Genomic DNA, 16,645 nt, shown 5'->3' with positions numbered 1-16,645 from the left:
TGATTGTGACTTGAACCATACAAAAATATTTCAGCTAAAAGGAGGAATTCTTATTTATCGTCCCTTCCTTTTATGTCTGTGTCTGTGTTTTGACCAGACTGTGAAGGTTTTCACAGATCAGTACATCACCAAGGTGGCTAACAGTGCCTGTCACACACACACAGGAGCAGAGTAATATCATAGAGATGGAGGAGCCACAGGAGAGTAGAGCGCTCAGCTGGGGGTAGATGAAGGTATAATAATGGGTACACACTGGGACTGTTGTGCACTCGTTTTTCCGCAGCAGGTGATGTCAACACACTCACGGTATTAATTACTGAGAGACAAGGTTTACCATACAGAAATATAATATATGACGTATACTATATCCCTATATAAACAATTAGGTTGTCATATACAGTATGTGAACGAAAATACCAACAGCATTGTATAGTACAATATATGTGTATGTCTACAATAAGCATACATAAATGAACATACATATGTATGGCCTATAACATAATGGCAATATATGAAATTGTTCCATTCTCTACACTTTCTTCACTTTGAAATGATAACTTTTCAGGTACAAAGATGACACCTATTATAGTTGTATTTCCTTATTTCACGGTTATGTTGGCTGAAATACATTTGTAGGTTTTATACATGGTTTTACTCACCTTCGTAACTAAAAAGTTCAATTTTCTGCGCACCTAATGAAAAACATTTATTTTCTAACAAATTAATATGAATTTTTCATGAGATGCAACAGTTTACACACAAGCTCAACTCTCTTAATACCTCAGCATTGAGAGAGAGTCATGATAACAGAGAATTGGCTGAAGGTAAAATAAATTATTTCAGGATGTAACTGTGTCCCATTGAGGGAACAAATTAGACTACAATTAAATACTAGAGCGCAATATCTATGAGTAAATACGCAATAACAGTAAGTAAATTGCAAACAGTTTAAATCCGCATGGCAGACCTCAGGTGTGAGACAGCAAACTATCTCAAGCTCTCAAACCCACTTTAATGTAAGAGCAACTTGAAAAGAGCAACAGGGGTGTAGCTGATACTATCCGTCAAAATAAAACAATATTAAAACAATTAACAGTTTTGCCAAACTGATGAATAAAAATAAATAGCCTACTGTATAAATACTTATAATATTCTAGGAATATTATGTTTCACTGTAGGGCTGCGTCCAGTAGAGAGACCTAGGACTAATCCCTTATCACTAGACAGAGAGAGAGAGAGAGAGAGAGAGGGAGAGGGGGAGTGGGGGAGAGAGAGGTCTCAGTCCCATCTAATCGGATTAGGTGACTATAGGTTAACAGGCTGCTGTCTCTCTCCACCCTGCATGGGACGGCCGTGTCCCTGGGACTCACTTTGTGCTGCAGCTCCGCTTGAGAAAAACCTGAACCGGAAAACTAAGTTAGAGCTCAACGAGGTTTCGTTTTGAGGGCGCGCGGAGATCACACTCTGTGGGACGTTCACGGCTCCGATGGGAATAATGTTAATGTCAACAACTCTCCGAAGAGGACCGCTAACATGCTCAACTAGTACATAGGCCTATGACAGGACATTTTAAGGAGTTTGTGTAATTTAGGCTTAAGTGAACGATGTAAGTGACTTTTTATTTGTATTTTTTTTTTTTCACACGCGTCTAGTTTTGGAGAGACAGCCAGTCACATGCCCGCGCCCCGCGTGCCAGGCTGCACTCTACCCCGTGGACGGTGCCCTATGCTCGGGGGTTAGATGGTGCTGATCACGGACGACAGGGATGGAGGAGGCGCCTCGTCGGTCCGGGTCAAACAACTCCAACAGCCGCAAAAAGTCACGGGCAACATCGCCCAAGTCCACCCGACCATAGCCGAGGAGCCGCTGTCCCACTCGCAGGACGAGGACTACCTGGGTTCATGCGAAGACGACGAGGACGAGGACGACAGAGAGGACGAAGACGATGATGAATTTGAAGAAGTTGACTTTGAGGACTTGGAGGACTGTCGGAGCATCGCCTCGGACGACTCCTTCTACCCTCCAGATGATGTGTTCGCGGACTCGGAGCGCACCCCGTCTCCGGAAAGCCCAGAGCCGCTATCTTTTTTCCAGGCGTGCTGCACCAACAACGCGGCTATCGTCCGGATAATGATACGACACGGAGTCAGAGAGGAGGAGGTCAAGGAAACGGACAGGAACAACAGGGTAAGACGCACATGATATTGACCACTTTGAATAACTTCTCACAAGTAGTAGGCCCAGTGTAATAGTTTGACAGCACACACCACAGGCTGCACGGGACAAGGTAGGGATTCATTAAAGTGGCCTATATATATTTGATCACTGGATTGATGGAGAAGATTGCAAGTAGTAGGCTATTATAAGGTCTTGGCTCAGAGGTTTTAAATCCTGTTGTGTCTTGTTACCAAACTGCCAACATCATCGTCCTCCCACTCAGTGCAACAAGTTCAGATAAGGAGCCTAGTAGGCCTAGGTATTGAAATAATTAAGCCTGAGCTTGCTGCAGTGGCTTACTTACCTATTTCCAGGTCTTAAGAAAGTATCTGGTCTGACCTCCTTTACTGTGGGCTACTGTATGTCATGTGCTGATGACCACATGCTTGCCAGCCTCCCTGATAACCGAGTAAAGCCTAGCAGTAAAAAGAAACTGACATCTAAATCTCTATGGGTCTGTATCTGTAAGAGTGAGTGTGTGAGTAGTCAATTTCTTACCATGTTGCTACTTGACTGGGAAATTACATTATGAATCATGCATTTGCTTTCTATTCTGAAATTCCTTGGCTCACTTCATTTCTCTAATGAGCTCAGAGTCTAATCCTGAATACTTTAACACAGACAGCCAGTATATTCTGACAGGTGTTTGTATGTTTGTGTGATGACAGAAGTCAGGTTTGTTTGGGAGAGCAAGCACATTCATGGTCTTTAAAAACATTGAAGTCTCTCAAGGTCAGCAGCAGAACATACAAGCCCCTCTGTGAGAGTGTGTGGCCATGTAGACATTCTGTACAGTATTCATGTGAGTGTGTCGTCGCTGCTTTTTCTTATTCTTGACTTCAGCACAGTTTGTGATAAATGGCATTAGTGTGTGTTTTTTTTAAGCATTTTCATTGTAATAAGATGATAAGAGTTTAGTCATAATATTCATTAATAAGTGATAATACATTTTTTCCATATAGTCCCCCCACCCCCATCCCCCAGTGACTCAGAATAACCTCAGTTCCATTTTTCACTGGTATTAAAGGTCATCCATCAAAGCTATTACAGCTTTCTCCAAAGATTATTGGATATTTTATCTACAGTGTGATCAAAGTTTGTAGTCTAACCCCTTACACCTGGTGGATAAAAGTCACCCCAGCCAGAAAAGTGGAGCCCAGGGCAAAGCCATTAATCCATAATTACAGAATGCAAGACTAATTTTCACTCATCTGAACATTTCATTAATAATAGTAGTTGAATTTGATGGTAATGAGCTTCATTGCTGAATCACACTGTTGTGACTCAGTGTACTGGAAGAACGTATTACTGATAAATTTTGCCCATTATCAAGCACACTGTTTCATACCTTCACATACATGAAAGCTGCTGAATATAAATAAGTTTAACTTTTGACTTTTTACAGTGTTCCAGTGAAGAAGGTGGTCATTCAACACCTGTTAAATGATCACCTGCTTATCACGCATAGCACGCTCCAGTGTTAAGGGATATACAGTAGTGGGCTGTGTTTATGAGCCAGGGGGGAGCAGACAGATTTTCTATCGAACCATTTTCATATTGCTATTGATGAAATATCAGTCACTGGCTCATATCGCTATCATTTTATCACGCAGGCCTCACCTTGAGGCGAAAACCCACCTGTCTTTTTCTCCTCTTCCATTTCATCTCTTCCCCTATGTATGCACTGTGTCTATATGAGGGTAGGGCATGACATCAATCAGTGTAATGCCCAGACATTTCTTTTCTTCTTCTTTTCTATTGGGATCTCCCTGATTCTTTAGCAATAGAGATCATCTGTAGCATAGACTGTGTGAATATGTGTGTTATGAAAAGAGAAAGATGGACACACACACACACGTACGTACACACATCCTGCACAAAGTCAGACAAAGGAAGGTCAAGGGTTCAACAGGCATTTGTGCAATGTGTGTGTGTGTGTGTGTGTGTGGCAGTGAGAGATGAAGAGCCAAGTAAGTTGTGTGTTTGGATTACTAGGATGTGTGTTAACTGCGCTCAGGCCATGCCCTTCTGACCTATGGCATAAGCACATAGCCACACAGACACAATGCAGGTTAAGCAACACAGCAACTGCATAGTATACATGTTGATGTGAATCTGCAAAGCTCATTAGTGCATGCGTATGTGTGTTAGACATCCTGAGACAGATGTCAACATCTTAATATAGCAGACGAAGTGACGCGTAAGACAAAGAGGGCTGTGATATTCCAGGATAAGTACAGCGCGTACACTCTGTCCCTTTTCTCTCATCAGCAGTGTTCAAAGGGAAGTTTTCGGCGTACTGATTTGTTTATCTTGGAAGACAGATGAAGGGGTTTATTGAATTATATTTACAGTCTATGAGAGTATAGCATTATATATGAATAGCAGGACTGGTTTACACAACAGGTGCAGTTGTATGACTGTGGAAAAGTAGTTGCATAGTTGAAGCAGGTTAACCATTTGGAAACAAGACGAAATGAAACACAGATACACTAGACCAATTTTAAAAGAATGGGTATAAATATTTCATAAATTGTATTAGAAAAATAAAAACGTTTGAAGTAGCAGAGCTTATGCAAGTTTCATCTGTATTATTTCATGCGTGCATACTAATGTGTTGGCTCTGTTTCATGATAACTTGAGAATGAGTTTCACAGCTTACCTACAGTAGCAGAAAGATAAACATCAGTTATAATTTTTGATATTATGTTTTTTTTTTCCAGTGTATTTTCTCTCTGAGGTCTATTTGAGTCTTTCTCCAAACCCACTCCTTGTCTCAGCTCAGGCTTTGAAAAGCAATAAAACTCACTTTCCACTGCCAAACGCACATGTTGAAACTGTATTAACTGGAACCACAGTTACACCAGAGCCAGACAAACAGTTGTTGACACAAACACAGTCTGTCCCCTGTACCCAGAGAAGACAGGATGAGCAAATGTGTCAATTAAACACTAATTGGCTAGTCTTTAAGAGTAACTTAAAGACTAGCCATCAAGTACAGTAGGTCTTATGCAAGTTTGTATTTAATTCTCCCTCTACATGATTACAACATAGTAATTATGACTGCACTGCAATGTTGTGACTGCAGTGTCTGATGTTATGCATGGCTTTTTAACAAATTATTCTAAGTGAAAACATGAATACAAGTCAGCAAACATCTGGGTTATCCTCTCTGAACACTGGCTGTAAAGAGATGTACTGTGAGTGTGTGTGTCTGTGTGTATGTGTGTGTGTTGTGTCATGTATCAAATTAAAATTGGTGTCCTCTGGCACCTCCGACCCCGTTTAGGACAGTGTGTGTCCCTCGTAGAGTAGATAAGCTGTCATGCTAACAAACTCAATACATACGCGCGCAGACACACACACACATATGCACACAAACACACACAGAATCCAATCAACTTAAATGAGGCCACCCTGCATGACTGCTACCTCTCTGACTTTCTCTCCTCTCTCTCTCTTTATCTCCCTCCCTCCCTCACACACACACTCTCTCTCTCTCTCTCTCTCTCTCTCTCTCTCACACACACACACACTCCTCAGAGCCAGGTTGTCCAAATAGGCTGAGATCAGGTGACACACCATGACAGGTACAGTATGCTTTAGCAGGGCCTGCCAAGACAGCAAGTCAGCCACAGAGCTTCTGACACAGAGAGGACGGCTCAGCGACGTGCCGCATCGACCATCACGTCAACAACCCAGCAGACTAAATGAAGGCCACGCGGGGAGAGTCAGAAATTTGGCACTGCAGACAGTAGCAAGCATGATGCTGTTAGCAAATATAGATAAGTGGAAAAATCAAAGCGACAGTCATACATATCTGATTTGATACAGCCTGTGAAAGCTCAGCCGCAGACAGAAAGACAGTTAACAGGGAAGCTATCGACAGGAACATGGCCTAGTAGGCTATGTCAGTGTCAGCCGTGCTGCTGGTGAATGTGAGCGAGGGCAGGCTGGAGTTGGTTTGCATGCCTGGCTGTCCTTGAACACAAAGAAAAAACAAATGCTATATTTTAGTTTTGGTTTATCCAGCAATCTGTAAAAAGATACAGTTTTTCGGTTGAATGACTTGGATGATTCGGCTTATACCAGGACTTATTTGGGGGGAAATGAAGGTGTAGCTAAGACCTTATTTGGGAGGGGAAAAAAGAGGCAAGTTACATTCATTTATCTAGGCAGTCACACTGGTTCAGGAAACCTACAAAGCCTAGCTGTGTGAACAGTCATTTTACTAATTGCTTGAATGTTTGTGAAGTTAGTCACAGCAGAATGAGCAAAATCACTGTACACAAGCAGCAGGCACTTCACTGGATTTATAGGTGACTTTTTGGAAAACATTGTGGAAAAAAACAGTTAATTATTGGTTATAAACTACATACAGAATCTGTTAATTATTCTGTATTGTCGATATTTTCAGTACCAGCTTCGGTCTATCAGAGGATCCATCTAAGTGCCGGCTGGGAAACCTGTTTTTATTTGTGTCTTTGTGGGTTTTCAAGGGTTACAGTGTGTATTGTGTCATTCTCATTGGATCCAATTATTGCAGCATCTCACATTAACTGTAAATACACAGTTATGTCTGTCTCCCTCCCCCTCTCTCTGTGTCTCTCTCACTGATAAGGCTAAGCCTTTCTATTCCTAGCCCTGGATATTCCCCAGATTAATGCGTGAGTGTAGATGTGTGTGTGTGTGTGTGTGTGTCTGTGTGCCCACTGCGCACGTTTGTGTGTGTTGCTGTCTTTGTGTCTGTATAGGCTAATAATAAGTTGACCAGAATTCTTGTGCGTATATGTCTGTGTTCAGACTGCATCAGAGGCCACTGATCTTGACTACAAATGATGTTTGTACTTATTTGGTCAAAATTGTCATTACTACAAAATTACATTTTTATGCAATAAAGTAGCAGCTGCGATATAAGTGTTGCCCTCTAGATGCAAATTTCTGGCTCCAACTAATGATGTTGGTGCTATAGTTTGTATATTGAATCATTTGTGGCATAGAAAACAGACTTACAGGCAGAGCTCAGTAGGAAGTGGTTATATTTGACTTCAGTGTTAGTATGTTGTATTAATGAGGTCTTAATTTACTCAATTGAAAAATCTTCAAAATGGCATCACTATAGCTTAATATTATGTGTGTTGAATGTGTTTCCTGACGTTATAAAAGATTTGGCGTGTTGCTGCATATCACGGAGCATTGCAGCCGACTGCACGGTCAGTGAAACTGTTACAGTATGAGACTGGGCCAATGTGCCAGTGCATGTGCGTCATTATGTGTGTGCATAAGGGGAACAAAATGGTGACCCACACATGAGAAAACTTTTCTGTGGCATCAGAGGTCGAAAACCCACTTACATATGCTATGTTCAATGCACCAGTCTGTAGACTGGGACTGGTCTGGGGTCAGTGTGTTCTCACATGTTGATTGAATTTTCTGACTGAATATTTGACATTAAAATGTCAGTACAGTGCAGGACAAAAAAAAAAAAAAAACTTTTGCAGAGGCTTGTCAGTGACAAACATCAGGTTAGGTTAATGTTAGGTTTGATAGGACCTAACATTAAGGTGATAGCTAGCTCCAGTTTTTTCCATGGTGTTGAATGGTGTAAAGGGACAGTTGCAGCTTAAATCAATAAAATTATATAACTATGAAAAACGAAAATAGAACACATTGTTTTCATGTTTATACTAGTATAAAAGCTAAAAAAAAAAAAGCTTCTTACCTGCTGCATAGTCTTCATCTTCATATAGTCCACACATTAGGCCTATTACCTGAAAACTATTAGTGAATAGTGATTTGAATCTGTCATGCAAGTCTCGCTACTTTTTTTTTTTTTTTACTGTAACTATCTTTTTACACACACATGCACTTTATATGCACTCGTCCACCTTTGGTAGTACCTCTCCTGATTGTTTCAGGGTTGTTGAACTGCCAGATTGTGTTGTTATTTTTATCCCTTCAGCCCTCGAGTTATTCACTGAGTGGGTAATATTGTGTAGCACAATTGGCTTTTTTGTCTCGCTCCTGTGTCTCTGTGATTGCTGTGTGCATTTCACTGGTGCCCTTCTCTCAGATTCTTCAAACGCCAACATTGCCAGCGTAAAGAGCATCAAAATCAAAGTACAGTGGATATGCTAAACATATTCCTGTTTGTACGAGAGGGATGATCTCAGTAGAAAACTTGAGTTTGCAAGAAAAGGGTAGAAAAAACAACAACAGCTAAATGTGTGTTTGTATGTTTGCGTGTGTGTGAGAGAGAAAGTTTCACAGAGAAAATAGGACACTGCCTGATGAAATTGCTCCAGACATGCTGCAGGGCATGCTTCTAAAGTACAACACAGCAAGGCTGGAGGGTTGCCAAGAATGTGTATGTGTGCATGTGAGAGAGGCAGACAAGGTCTACATGTGTGTCTTACCAAATAGAGCTACTTGGAGCCGTGCCATCGTACGTGAGCTTCTTCCAGACAATCCACCGGTTACTCCACAGGACCTGTTTTCCACCTTTCCCCCTTCTAACTCTTGGGGGCTGACAACACTAATGTGACTACATGTCCAGCTGGCTGACAGCCCGGTGCGTTGTAGCCAAAAGTTTAAGTTCAGTTTGTCTTCTCGGTCGGTGGGTTTTTTTTATGCTATAAAAGTCATAAAGACTGTGTTTGGACATTCAGACTCATATATGATCTCATATTTTGGAATATTTCATGTGGTGACATGTTGATGTGACATGCTGCTGGCATTGCCTTGATGCTGTTCAAATACAGGGTTAATTAAATTAATCTGCAACCTGATAAAATTGTATACATTGTTCTGTTTCTACTAAACTGTAGGTGTTTTACATGAGGTTTTTACATTGTGTTTATTGAGAAGCAACAATCACAATGTGGAAATGCACACATAACTTTATCCATGCATGCATATTGTCAGTATGATGTTTGTTTGTTTGCGTGTGTGTGGGTAGTAGGTAGATATGGGGGAGGTTGACAGAAACTTTGTAAACTTGTTTAAACCCTCAGGTGCTATCTGTACCGATCTTCTATTTATTCATGTCAGCGAGACAGAACTTTTGATCGCATCACACCGGAGTTTGAGAGAATAATTTATTGGAGTAATACGACGTGCTCGCCAAGAACTAGGGCTAAAAACTCATTTTGTCGAGAGTTACTGTACAGCGAGAACCAAGTAGATTTTATGGAGAGAACATCATGACATAGTAGCAGGTTCATGAATGAAGTGCTCAAGGATTATTAAATGTGGAACAAATTGTGACAACTTATTAAATAGCGTACGTCCTACATTGCTGTTGCCAGAAAATCTTGATTTTTAACTCTACATGGCAAGACTCTCATATCCACATGGTGTCAGACGTATGCAAAGAAGTCTCATCACCATGGTGTCTTGTCATAATAAACTGGGAGATGATAGTTTACACTGATTCTGTCTTTATCAGCATATAGTACCATGCCACAGTAACACATTATGCTGTCTTGCAAAAACTGTTGTTTGACATCTACTTGACCATGTTTTATTCTAGCACATTTGATTCAAACTCACACAAATGAAGCACCGTGCAAAGGAAGGAAATACAAGATCAAACTGAAAATGCTGACAGCATCTCAGTACAACAGATACACATTTGTCTTGTAACTGATGCATGCACTATGGAGGAGGTCTTAAGGACTGACATCCTACTTTTAGTCAAGCGCTAATAAAGAGTCCCAACAGGGTTGTCTAGCTTGCTAATTAACATTTAATTCATTGTTCCAGATGACCAGCTTGTTGTTTGGTTGATCTGTTGCAACTTCAATTATTCTAATAGTCACGGCTTTGCAAATCTTGCTTTTGAACATTTTGCACACAACACATCTATGTCATCACATTAATTATATTCATTCTTGTTACATCAGTTACATATTTATCTACTCATGCTCTGATGATGATCCATAAAGTGAAAAACATTTCTGTTTTAACAGAAATTTTTCACCTATTAATGTGTAAATACCCTGAATGTGACATGTCAATTGAGAACTGTGTGTTCCTACATTTCCCCTCTCCTATCTCTCTCTCTCTCTCTCTCTCTGGTGTGAAACTTGTTTGTTTTGGCCGACGAGGTGTGCGCTTTCTGGAAAGTCCTCAACTTTTACAACTTTCAGATTTCCACAACTGGCGTATACTCCAAAACACACACAAACTCACACTCACACAGACCAACATTTACACATTCATCCACACGCACACATAAAAGGGTACCTATTCTGGCATGAGCACACACAAACAGGCATACAAACACAAACACACACACACAGACAGCTTATTTTTCCACGGAGTTCAAGTCAGTTCAGGTCTCAGTGAAAATATAACAAATCTCATGTATATTTATGGATATTAGTTTTGAAAGATGCACAAAGGTCCCCTGGTTTCATGAATGTCTACTGACACTGCCATGAACACTCTTCATACTACTTCCTACATGTCAGCAGAGCAGTTTGACTTGTCCTTTGGCAAGATTTTTTTTCCTTTTCTCTGCTGAACGATTTTGCTGATTCCAAACTTTTCCTCCAATTGTAACCCTTCCATCTCTACTTTTTGTCCTGTCTTCTTTTTTTCATCCCAGACAGGGCTCTTGATTGCATGTTACCAAGGTTACGTGGATGTTGTCATAGCGCTGGCTCAGTGTCCGCATCTGGATGTCAACTGGCAGGACAGCGAGGGAAACACAGGTCTCATAACTGCTGCTCAAGCAGGTGAGTTTCATGCTAACACAAACACACAGGCTGGTTGAACACATGATGCATGTATATACACAAACACACCAGCATGCTGAGCAAAATGAACACACACACACACACACTCTTCTCAGCAGTAGTGAGGAGTGTGTTATGTGGAAACGTGTTGGTGTGTAGGTCTTACACATCTAAAAATATGGTGTACAAGCCAATGTTATGCTTATAGCTTGTCCGAGTACCTACAGTAATGACTGTAATTCTGTTCTTCAAGGCCACATAACCATCACCAACTATTTGCTGAACTACTACTGTGGGCTGGACATCGAGAGGAGAAACTGCCACGGCTTCACCGCCCTGATGAAAGCTGCCATGCAGGGCCGGCTGGAATGTGTGCGTGCGCTCATGATGGCAGGTGAGGCAAATGTGTGTAATTGCAAATATGATTCGCAGAAACTAATGTCTTTGAATCAGAGGCATAATGCTGCAGTAGATTTCACAGTAACACTAACCCTATAATAAGCACACACTATTAAGCATTAACTAACTAATTAGTTAACTAATTAACTAACCCATTAATAAACACTGAATTATTAATTTATAATGCATGAATACTCATTAGTATGTAGTTTATAAATACAGTTAGGACAGTTTAGTGGTCGGCTACTGTTGGTTGCCCAGTGGGTCATGAGAATAACACAGCCGAATTGTCGTTTATGGTCGGAACTACAACAGTATCTGATCGCCTTCGAACCTCCGACTTGAAAACAATGAAAACATTCTTGGCAAATGTTTTTGCTTTCGTCCGTCTTGCGCCGGTCCAAGAATTTCACCGTGCATGCGGAGGTTCATGGGAAATCTAGTGTGAAAACACTTCGCTTTCCAAAACTCCTCGTAGTCCCTTTAACTAATGCTTAATAGTGTGTACTTATTATAAAGTGTTACCGATTTTACAAATTACCTGGAGTTTTTATACAGATCTTACTGATTACAACCACAAAATGTTGTTTATCCTTCCATCACTGTGCTGTCAGGGCAGCTCAGAAAAATGTGAACACATTTCCAGAAATTTGGTGAACAGATGGACAATTTGAATAAGTTTTGGCAGTGATTCAGATTTGTGTTACTAGACGAGTGCTTGCTTTTTTAGCCATAAACAGTGGAACTAATGGAGGGATTATATGCCAAATCATAGATGCAGGGGGTTTCATTTACAGGATTTCACTTGGCAATGATGGGATGACATTTTAAGATTGATCTATCAAAATGTTTATTTTGGCATTTCATGCACGTATTACCTGGGCCTGTGAAATTCATATAAGGATTTCTTCAGCACACTTTTGAATGTACCTCTGTCTGTCTCCAGCTTGTTATCTTTTAACCCACATCTTTGTGTATCCACCTTCTGCTGTTCTCTTTTATTGACATTTTAATCCTCTGTGGTGTTCACCAGGGGCTGCCCTGAATGCGAAAGACTTCGGCCGCAACTTGACAGCCAGAGACTGGGCTCTGTTTACAGGCCGTTATGAAACCGCCTGGTTGATAACACGTCTGATGGAGCGGCCTTGCCCTCGCCAATACACTGAGAATTTCAGGTAAAACTCACCGCTGAATATCACATACTATAACATCTAATAACGAAAGTTCTGCAAAATTAAGTTCCATGGTTCCAAGATGCCTTGTTTTTAAAGGGGCTGCAATATTTAGACTAAATTGCTCTGCCCATTCCTCTGACTCTTCACTTGGGGTGCTTCATAACCCAGCATCTTGAGTGGGCTGCCGAGTGGCTGCAGAAAACAAATAATCCTGACCTGCATTCTAGCGATGTAGTTATGGACCACTCATCTTCTCATCAGTGTTTCTGCACACGTTAAGATTCAGCGCGCACACTCCTATTCCGGCAATTTGCTGTCATCATTATTTTTGCATGTTCCCTATTATGAATTCACCTTCATACCCAACAACCGAGCACTCTATGTTCCACATAGAAGATACCTAACATCATTAAAAAGATCATTTCGTGTTGGGATTTTTAAATGGTGGCCGTCATTAGAGAGGAAATACGCTGCCAAAGACACAATGTACAAAACATAGACAGCACAATATACAATGCACGAGTACACGCATCTAGCTTTAGGCTTATAAAGAGTAAACCCCTCAGTGCTTCTGTCTAGTGGATTCATGTCAGACTTGCTCTCCCAGCCTAGAGTGGCCCCCGCTGGCATCACTGGTGGCCAAAGCCCAGGAGCCCCGTGGCTGTCTGAAGCGCCTGTCTGACACGGTACGCAACGTCTTCAACATGGCGAATGTCACTAACCCCGAAGACGACGGTGTCGTGGACCACATGGTTTCTGTTACAACGGCCATGAGGAGCCCTTTCATTGCAATAGCATGCCATACGGTGAGTAATGAAGCTGTGGATCACGCTTACAGGTCAATATCCAGTTATTCATTAATCAGCGTTAAACACCAAAGAACACATCTATACTATCCCACATGTTCCTCACTTTGGCCCTTACAACTGGCTTTTCTCAAACACAAGCTGAGATATGGTAAGGTAATGAGTATAACTCTTGACTCTGATAAGGAAGCTTGTTTTTAAGATGAAGGTCATTAAAGCTGCTCTCATCTGCATTATTCCTGCTGGTATCTTCACATACTCAGCATAGTTGGAAATATTTGCACATTTACTTATCTTCTCATGGAACAAAACAGTCTAGTGCAATGTTGAAATCACCTTTCACACACATGAAATCGGGCGGAAAAACTGACATTTGGTGTTTTTGCATCAGTGAAAAAAATTCAGTTTGTTTATGTTTAGGATAGTCACTCTGTCACTGCGTTGAAGTGATGTGCAAATAAACTAATGATGATATTGTGGTAATAATGCTATTAAAAGGCACTAATTTATCTTTTAGCAAAAAAAAAATCATGGGATTAGTTCATAGTAATTAAAGGATATAATTAACGCCAGCTTTATCCGATAAGCAGGTTATTCATGCAAGATTACCAGTACCGTGATAAAATCAAATGGGAGACTCAGCACTGCTTTTGATCAATGACACACCTAGGATTCTGTTACCATACTCTACTATTGCTGCTGGCACTATACCACTGAGACCATAGGAGGCAAAATCACTCAGAACGTTGATATTGTTTCAGATATGTCCCGACAGTCCACCAGGTGTGGGCAAGCGGCGCTATGCAGTTCCTGAGATTGTCCGCCAGCAGCGTGCCAGAGAGCTCCGCTCCACCAACCCCGACCGGGTGGACACCCACCTCAAACTCTTCGAAAACTCCCGGGTCACACTGGTGGCCAAGAACTCAGTAGACCGCCGGGCCAGCCTGCAGGCCCAGAGCGTGGTGCCTCGAAACAGAAGCTCCAGTCTGGGTATTGTGGCTTATAACGAAGCACTGGAACTGCGAAGAACCAGTCTCCTGCCTATGCATATGGTGCTGAGGAGGAGCAGCGTCAGGCCGGGCTTCAGCATCCCTAAAGTGAGGGTGTCCAAGGCACCGGCGCCGACTTATGAACCAGAAAAGATCAGGAGGAAGAGTAGCTCCAAAGACGGAGGGGGACACCTGCTGCAGATCCCCAAATGGCGATACAAGGAGCTGAAAGAAGAAAGGAGGAAAGCTGAGGAGGCTGAGAGGAGGCGGCTGGAGGCTGTAACCAAGAGACACCTTGCTGCTGGGAAAAAGAAATAATATCATTGCCTCAATGGACATGATGTACACTAACCCTAACCTTAGTAGTTAAGGAGTTTTATGCTGGACAGATTTGTCTCCAATATTTTTCTACGACCCTTCAAGCTCAGGGTGAGCCAAGAATTACCAGCAGGGTTTCTGTGCTTGGCTGCTCAGTTTTGAATCCTCACTCGAGTTGTGTTCAGCGTTGGAGGAAAGGATGCAGGTTGGCTTTGACAGTATAATAGAAGTGTACAACACTCAGCATCCTTTGTGATGTCAAACAGTAAAATCCCAGGGGATTTGATACTTGAAATGTTTTTAGATAACTTATTTTTCATATTTATTGCTTTTTAATGGAAGGTCAAGCCTATATTTTGTTACTTTGTGGGTGCTCGATACAGTAGTGTTTTTGTAGCGTGTTACACTGTATTGTAGCAGAAGACACTTATTAACATACACTATTTCAGACTGCAACCACAGCAGAAATGTCTCCATCTTTCTACATAAAAAATGGGAGCAATTCATTTAAGATGTTATGAAATAATGTCTTATATTCAATACTCAGCAGAGAATACCTATGGGTGTGTCAAACTGGCTAAGAAAGTTAAGCTTTAATAGACTCTGATGTCCTTTTACAGCAATATTTTTAGATGATTATGGTTTTGCTTCATGATGAAACCCATGAATGTATTTTGCTTACACATATATAAATATATATACAGTATATTTTTTATATACATTATAGATTTTAAAGCTTTTGATGACAAACTTTTTTTCTTTTTTATTCTTTTTCACATACTGATGTGCAAAGGGTTGTGTCTTTTAGTCTTAATGTCCAGAACCAAGACTGAAACTTAGAGCACTATTGTGATGTAACAGTTCAATCTTTCCCAGGTGGGAAGAAAGTTAAAAATGTCTCCCAATTGTTTACATTGCGAAAACCACATTAACTTTGGTGATGATAAAGTATCGTGCAATGACGACTCACGGGCGATGTGAACGGAATAAACACTTCTGCTTACAGTAACTCTGCCTGTGCTTGTGATTGAGCCAACAATTAATTCTCTATTGTTATTATGATTTCAAATGTCTCAGCGAGCTTGTGTTGTGAACTTCATAAGACAATGATGGGATTTATCTTTATTTATTTATTTTCCCATCTTCCACTGGCAATTACAAAAGTATAATTCAATATTAATTAAGTTTGGAGAAGCTAGGGCGCGCCTCTGTCAGTGTGACAGTACAAGAGGAACTGAGGCAATAATCCTTAGCATATGGACCCTCTGATAAAAAGTCGAAACCATCACAGCGCAAGAGGTCAGCTCCCTGTTTTAATATTAGAATAGTGAAAATAATGGGGCAAAAAATAGCCACGAGTTTAAACACACACAGCCACGGGGAGAACAGTGATATAACATTGTCAGGAATTTTTGAGAGCACAATTTCACGGTCCTAACTCCTCATGGTGATTGCAGCTTAAGTGCCATCCGAGAGTATGCATCTAATATACATGTTGATGAGTTGCTAAGGGGTTACAAGGGCATTGTGTAGCCAAATCGTTTCTTCAACTAAACTCCACTGACTTCAGAATGACAATCTGCTTAGATGCTCCCCAGAGGAAGTCATTTGAACATGACAAAAGATGAGCAAATTGCACATTTACTGAACTCTGCACTTAACAAGTGGCAGCAGGATTAACATATTTAACATTAACATAGGAAAACAGAGCATTTTCTACAGTATTCCTGTGAACTATTAAAACATTTCCTTGGAATAGAGAATGAAGCTGAAATAGCTTTAGACGGATCACATGCTCATATTTACGGTTATTAAATTCTGGGCAGGAGTGTGTGTTTTTGTATTGTTAGTTTGTTCATCTGTTCCAAGTCCACTCATACAGTACAATGTGTGTGTGTGGGCAAGAGACAAAACCTATTAGCCCTGAATGCATCAGATAATATTTAGGTCATTGCTGTAGCTCAAACAGCTGTTAGCTTAGATTGTAACCTGAGATTATG

The 16,645-nt window shown here is 41.0% G+C and overlaps 1 protein-coding gene across 1 annotated transcript; it reads left to right on the top strand.

Moving 5' to 3' along the window:
* The first annotated feature begins 1,280 nt into the window (after positions 1-1,280).
* Positions 1,281-14,890, top strand: ankrd33ba (ankyrin repeat domain 33ba). Its single transcript, XM_085763134.1, has 6 exons — positions 1,281-2,187; positions 10,829-10,958; positions 11,212-11,352; positions 12,391-12,532; positions 13,140-13,338; positions 14,100-14,890. The coding sequence occupies exons 1-6, from the start codon at positions 1,741-1,743 to the stop codon at positions 14,643-14,645; spliced, it is 1,605 nt and encodes a 534-aa protein (XP_085619260.1). The 5' UTR covers positions 1,281-1,740; the 3' UTR covers positions 14,646-14,890.
* Positions 14,891-16,645: the final 1,755 nt, after the last annotated feature.

The sequence above is a fragment of the Trachurus japonicus genome, chromosome 20 (genome assembly GCF_045865225.1).
Source record: "Trachurus japonicus isolate A0001 chromosome 20, Traja_1.0".
Classification (NCBI taxonomy): domain Eukaryota; kingdom Metazoa; phylum Chordata; class Actinopteri; order Carangiformes; family Carangidae; genus Trachurus; species Trachurus japonicus.
The sequence above is the reverse complement of the archived record's forward strand: the minus strand, read 5'-3'. Positions and strand labels throughout refer to the sequence as shown.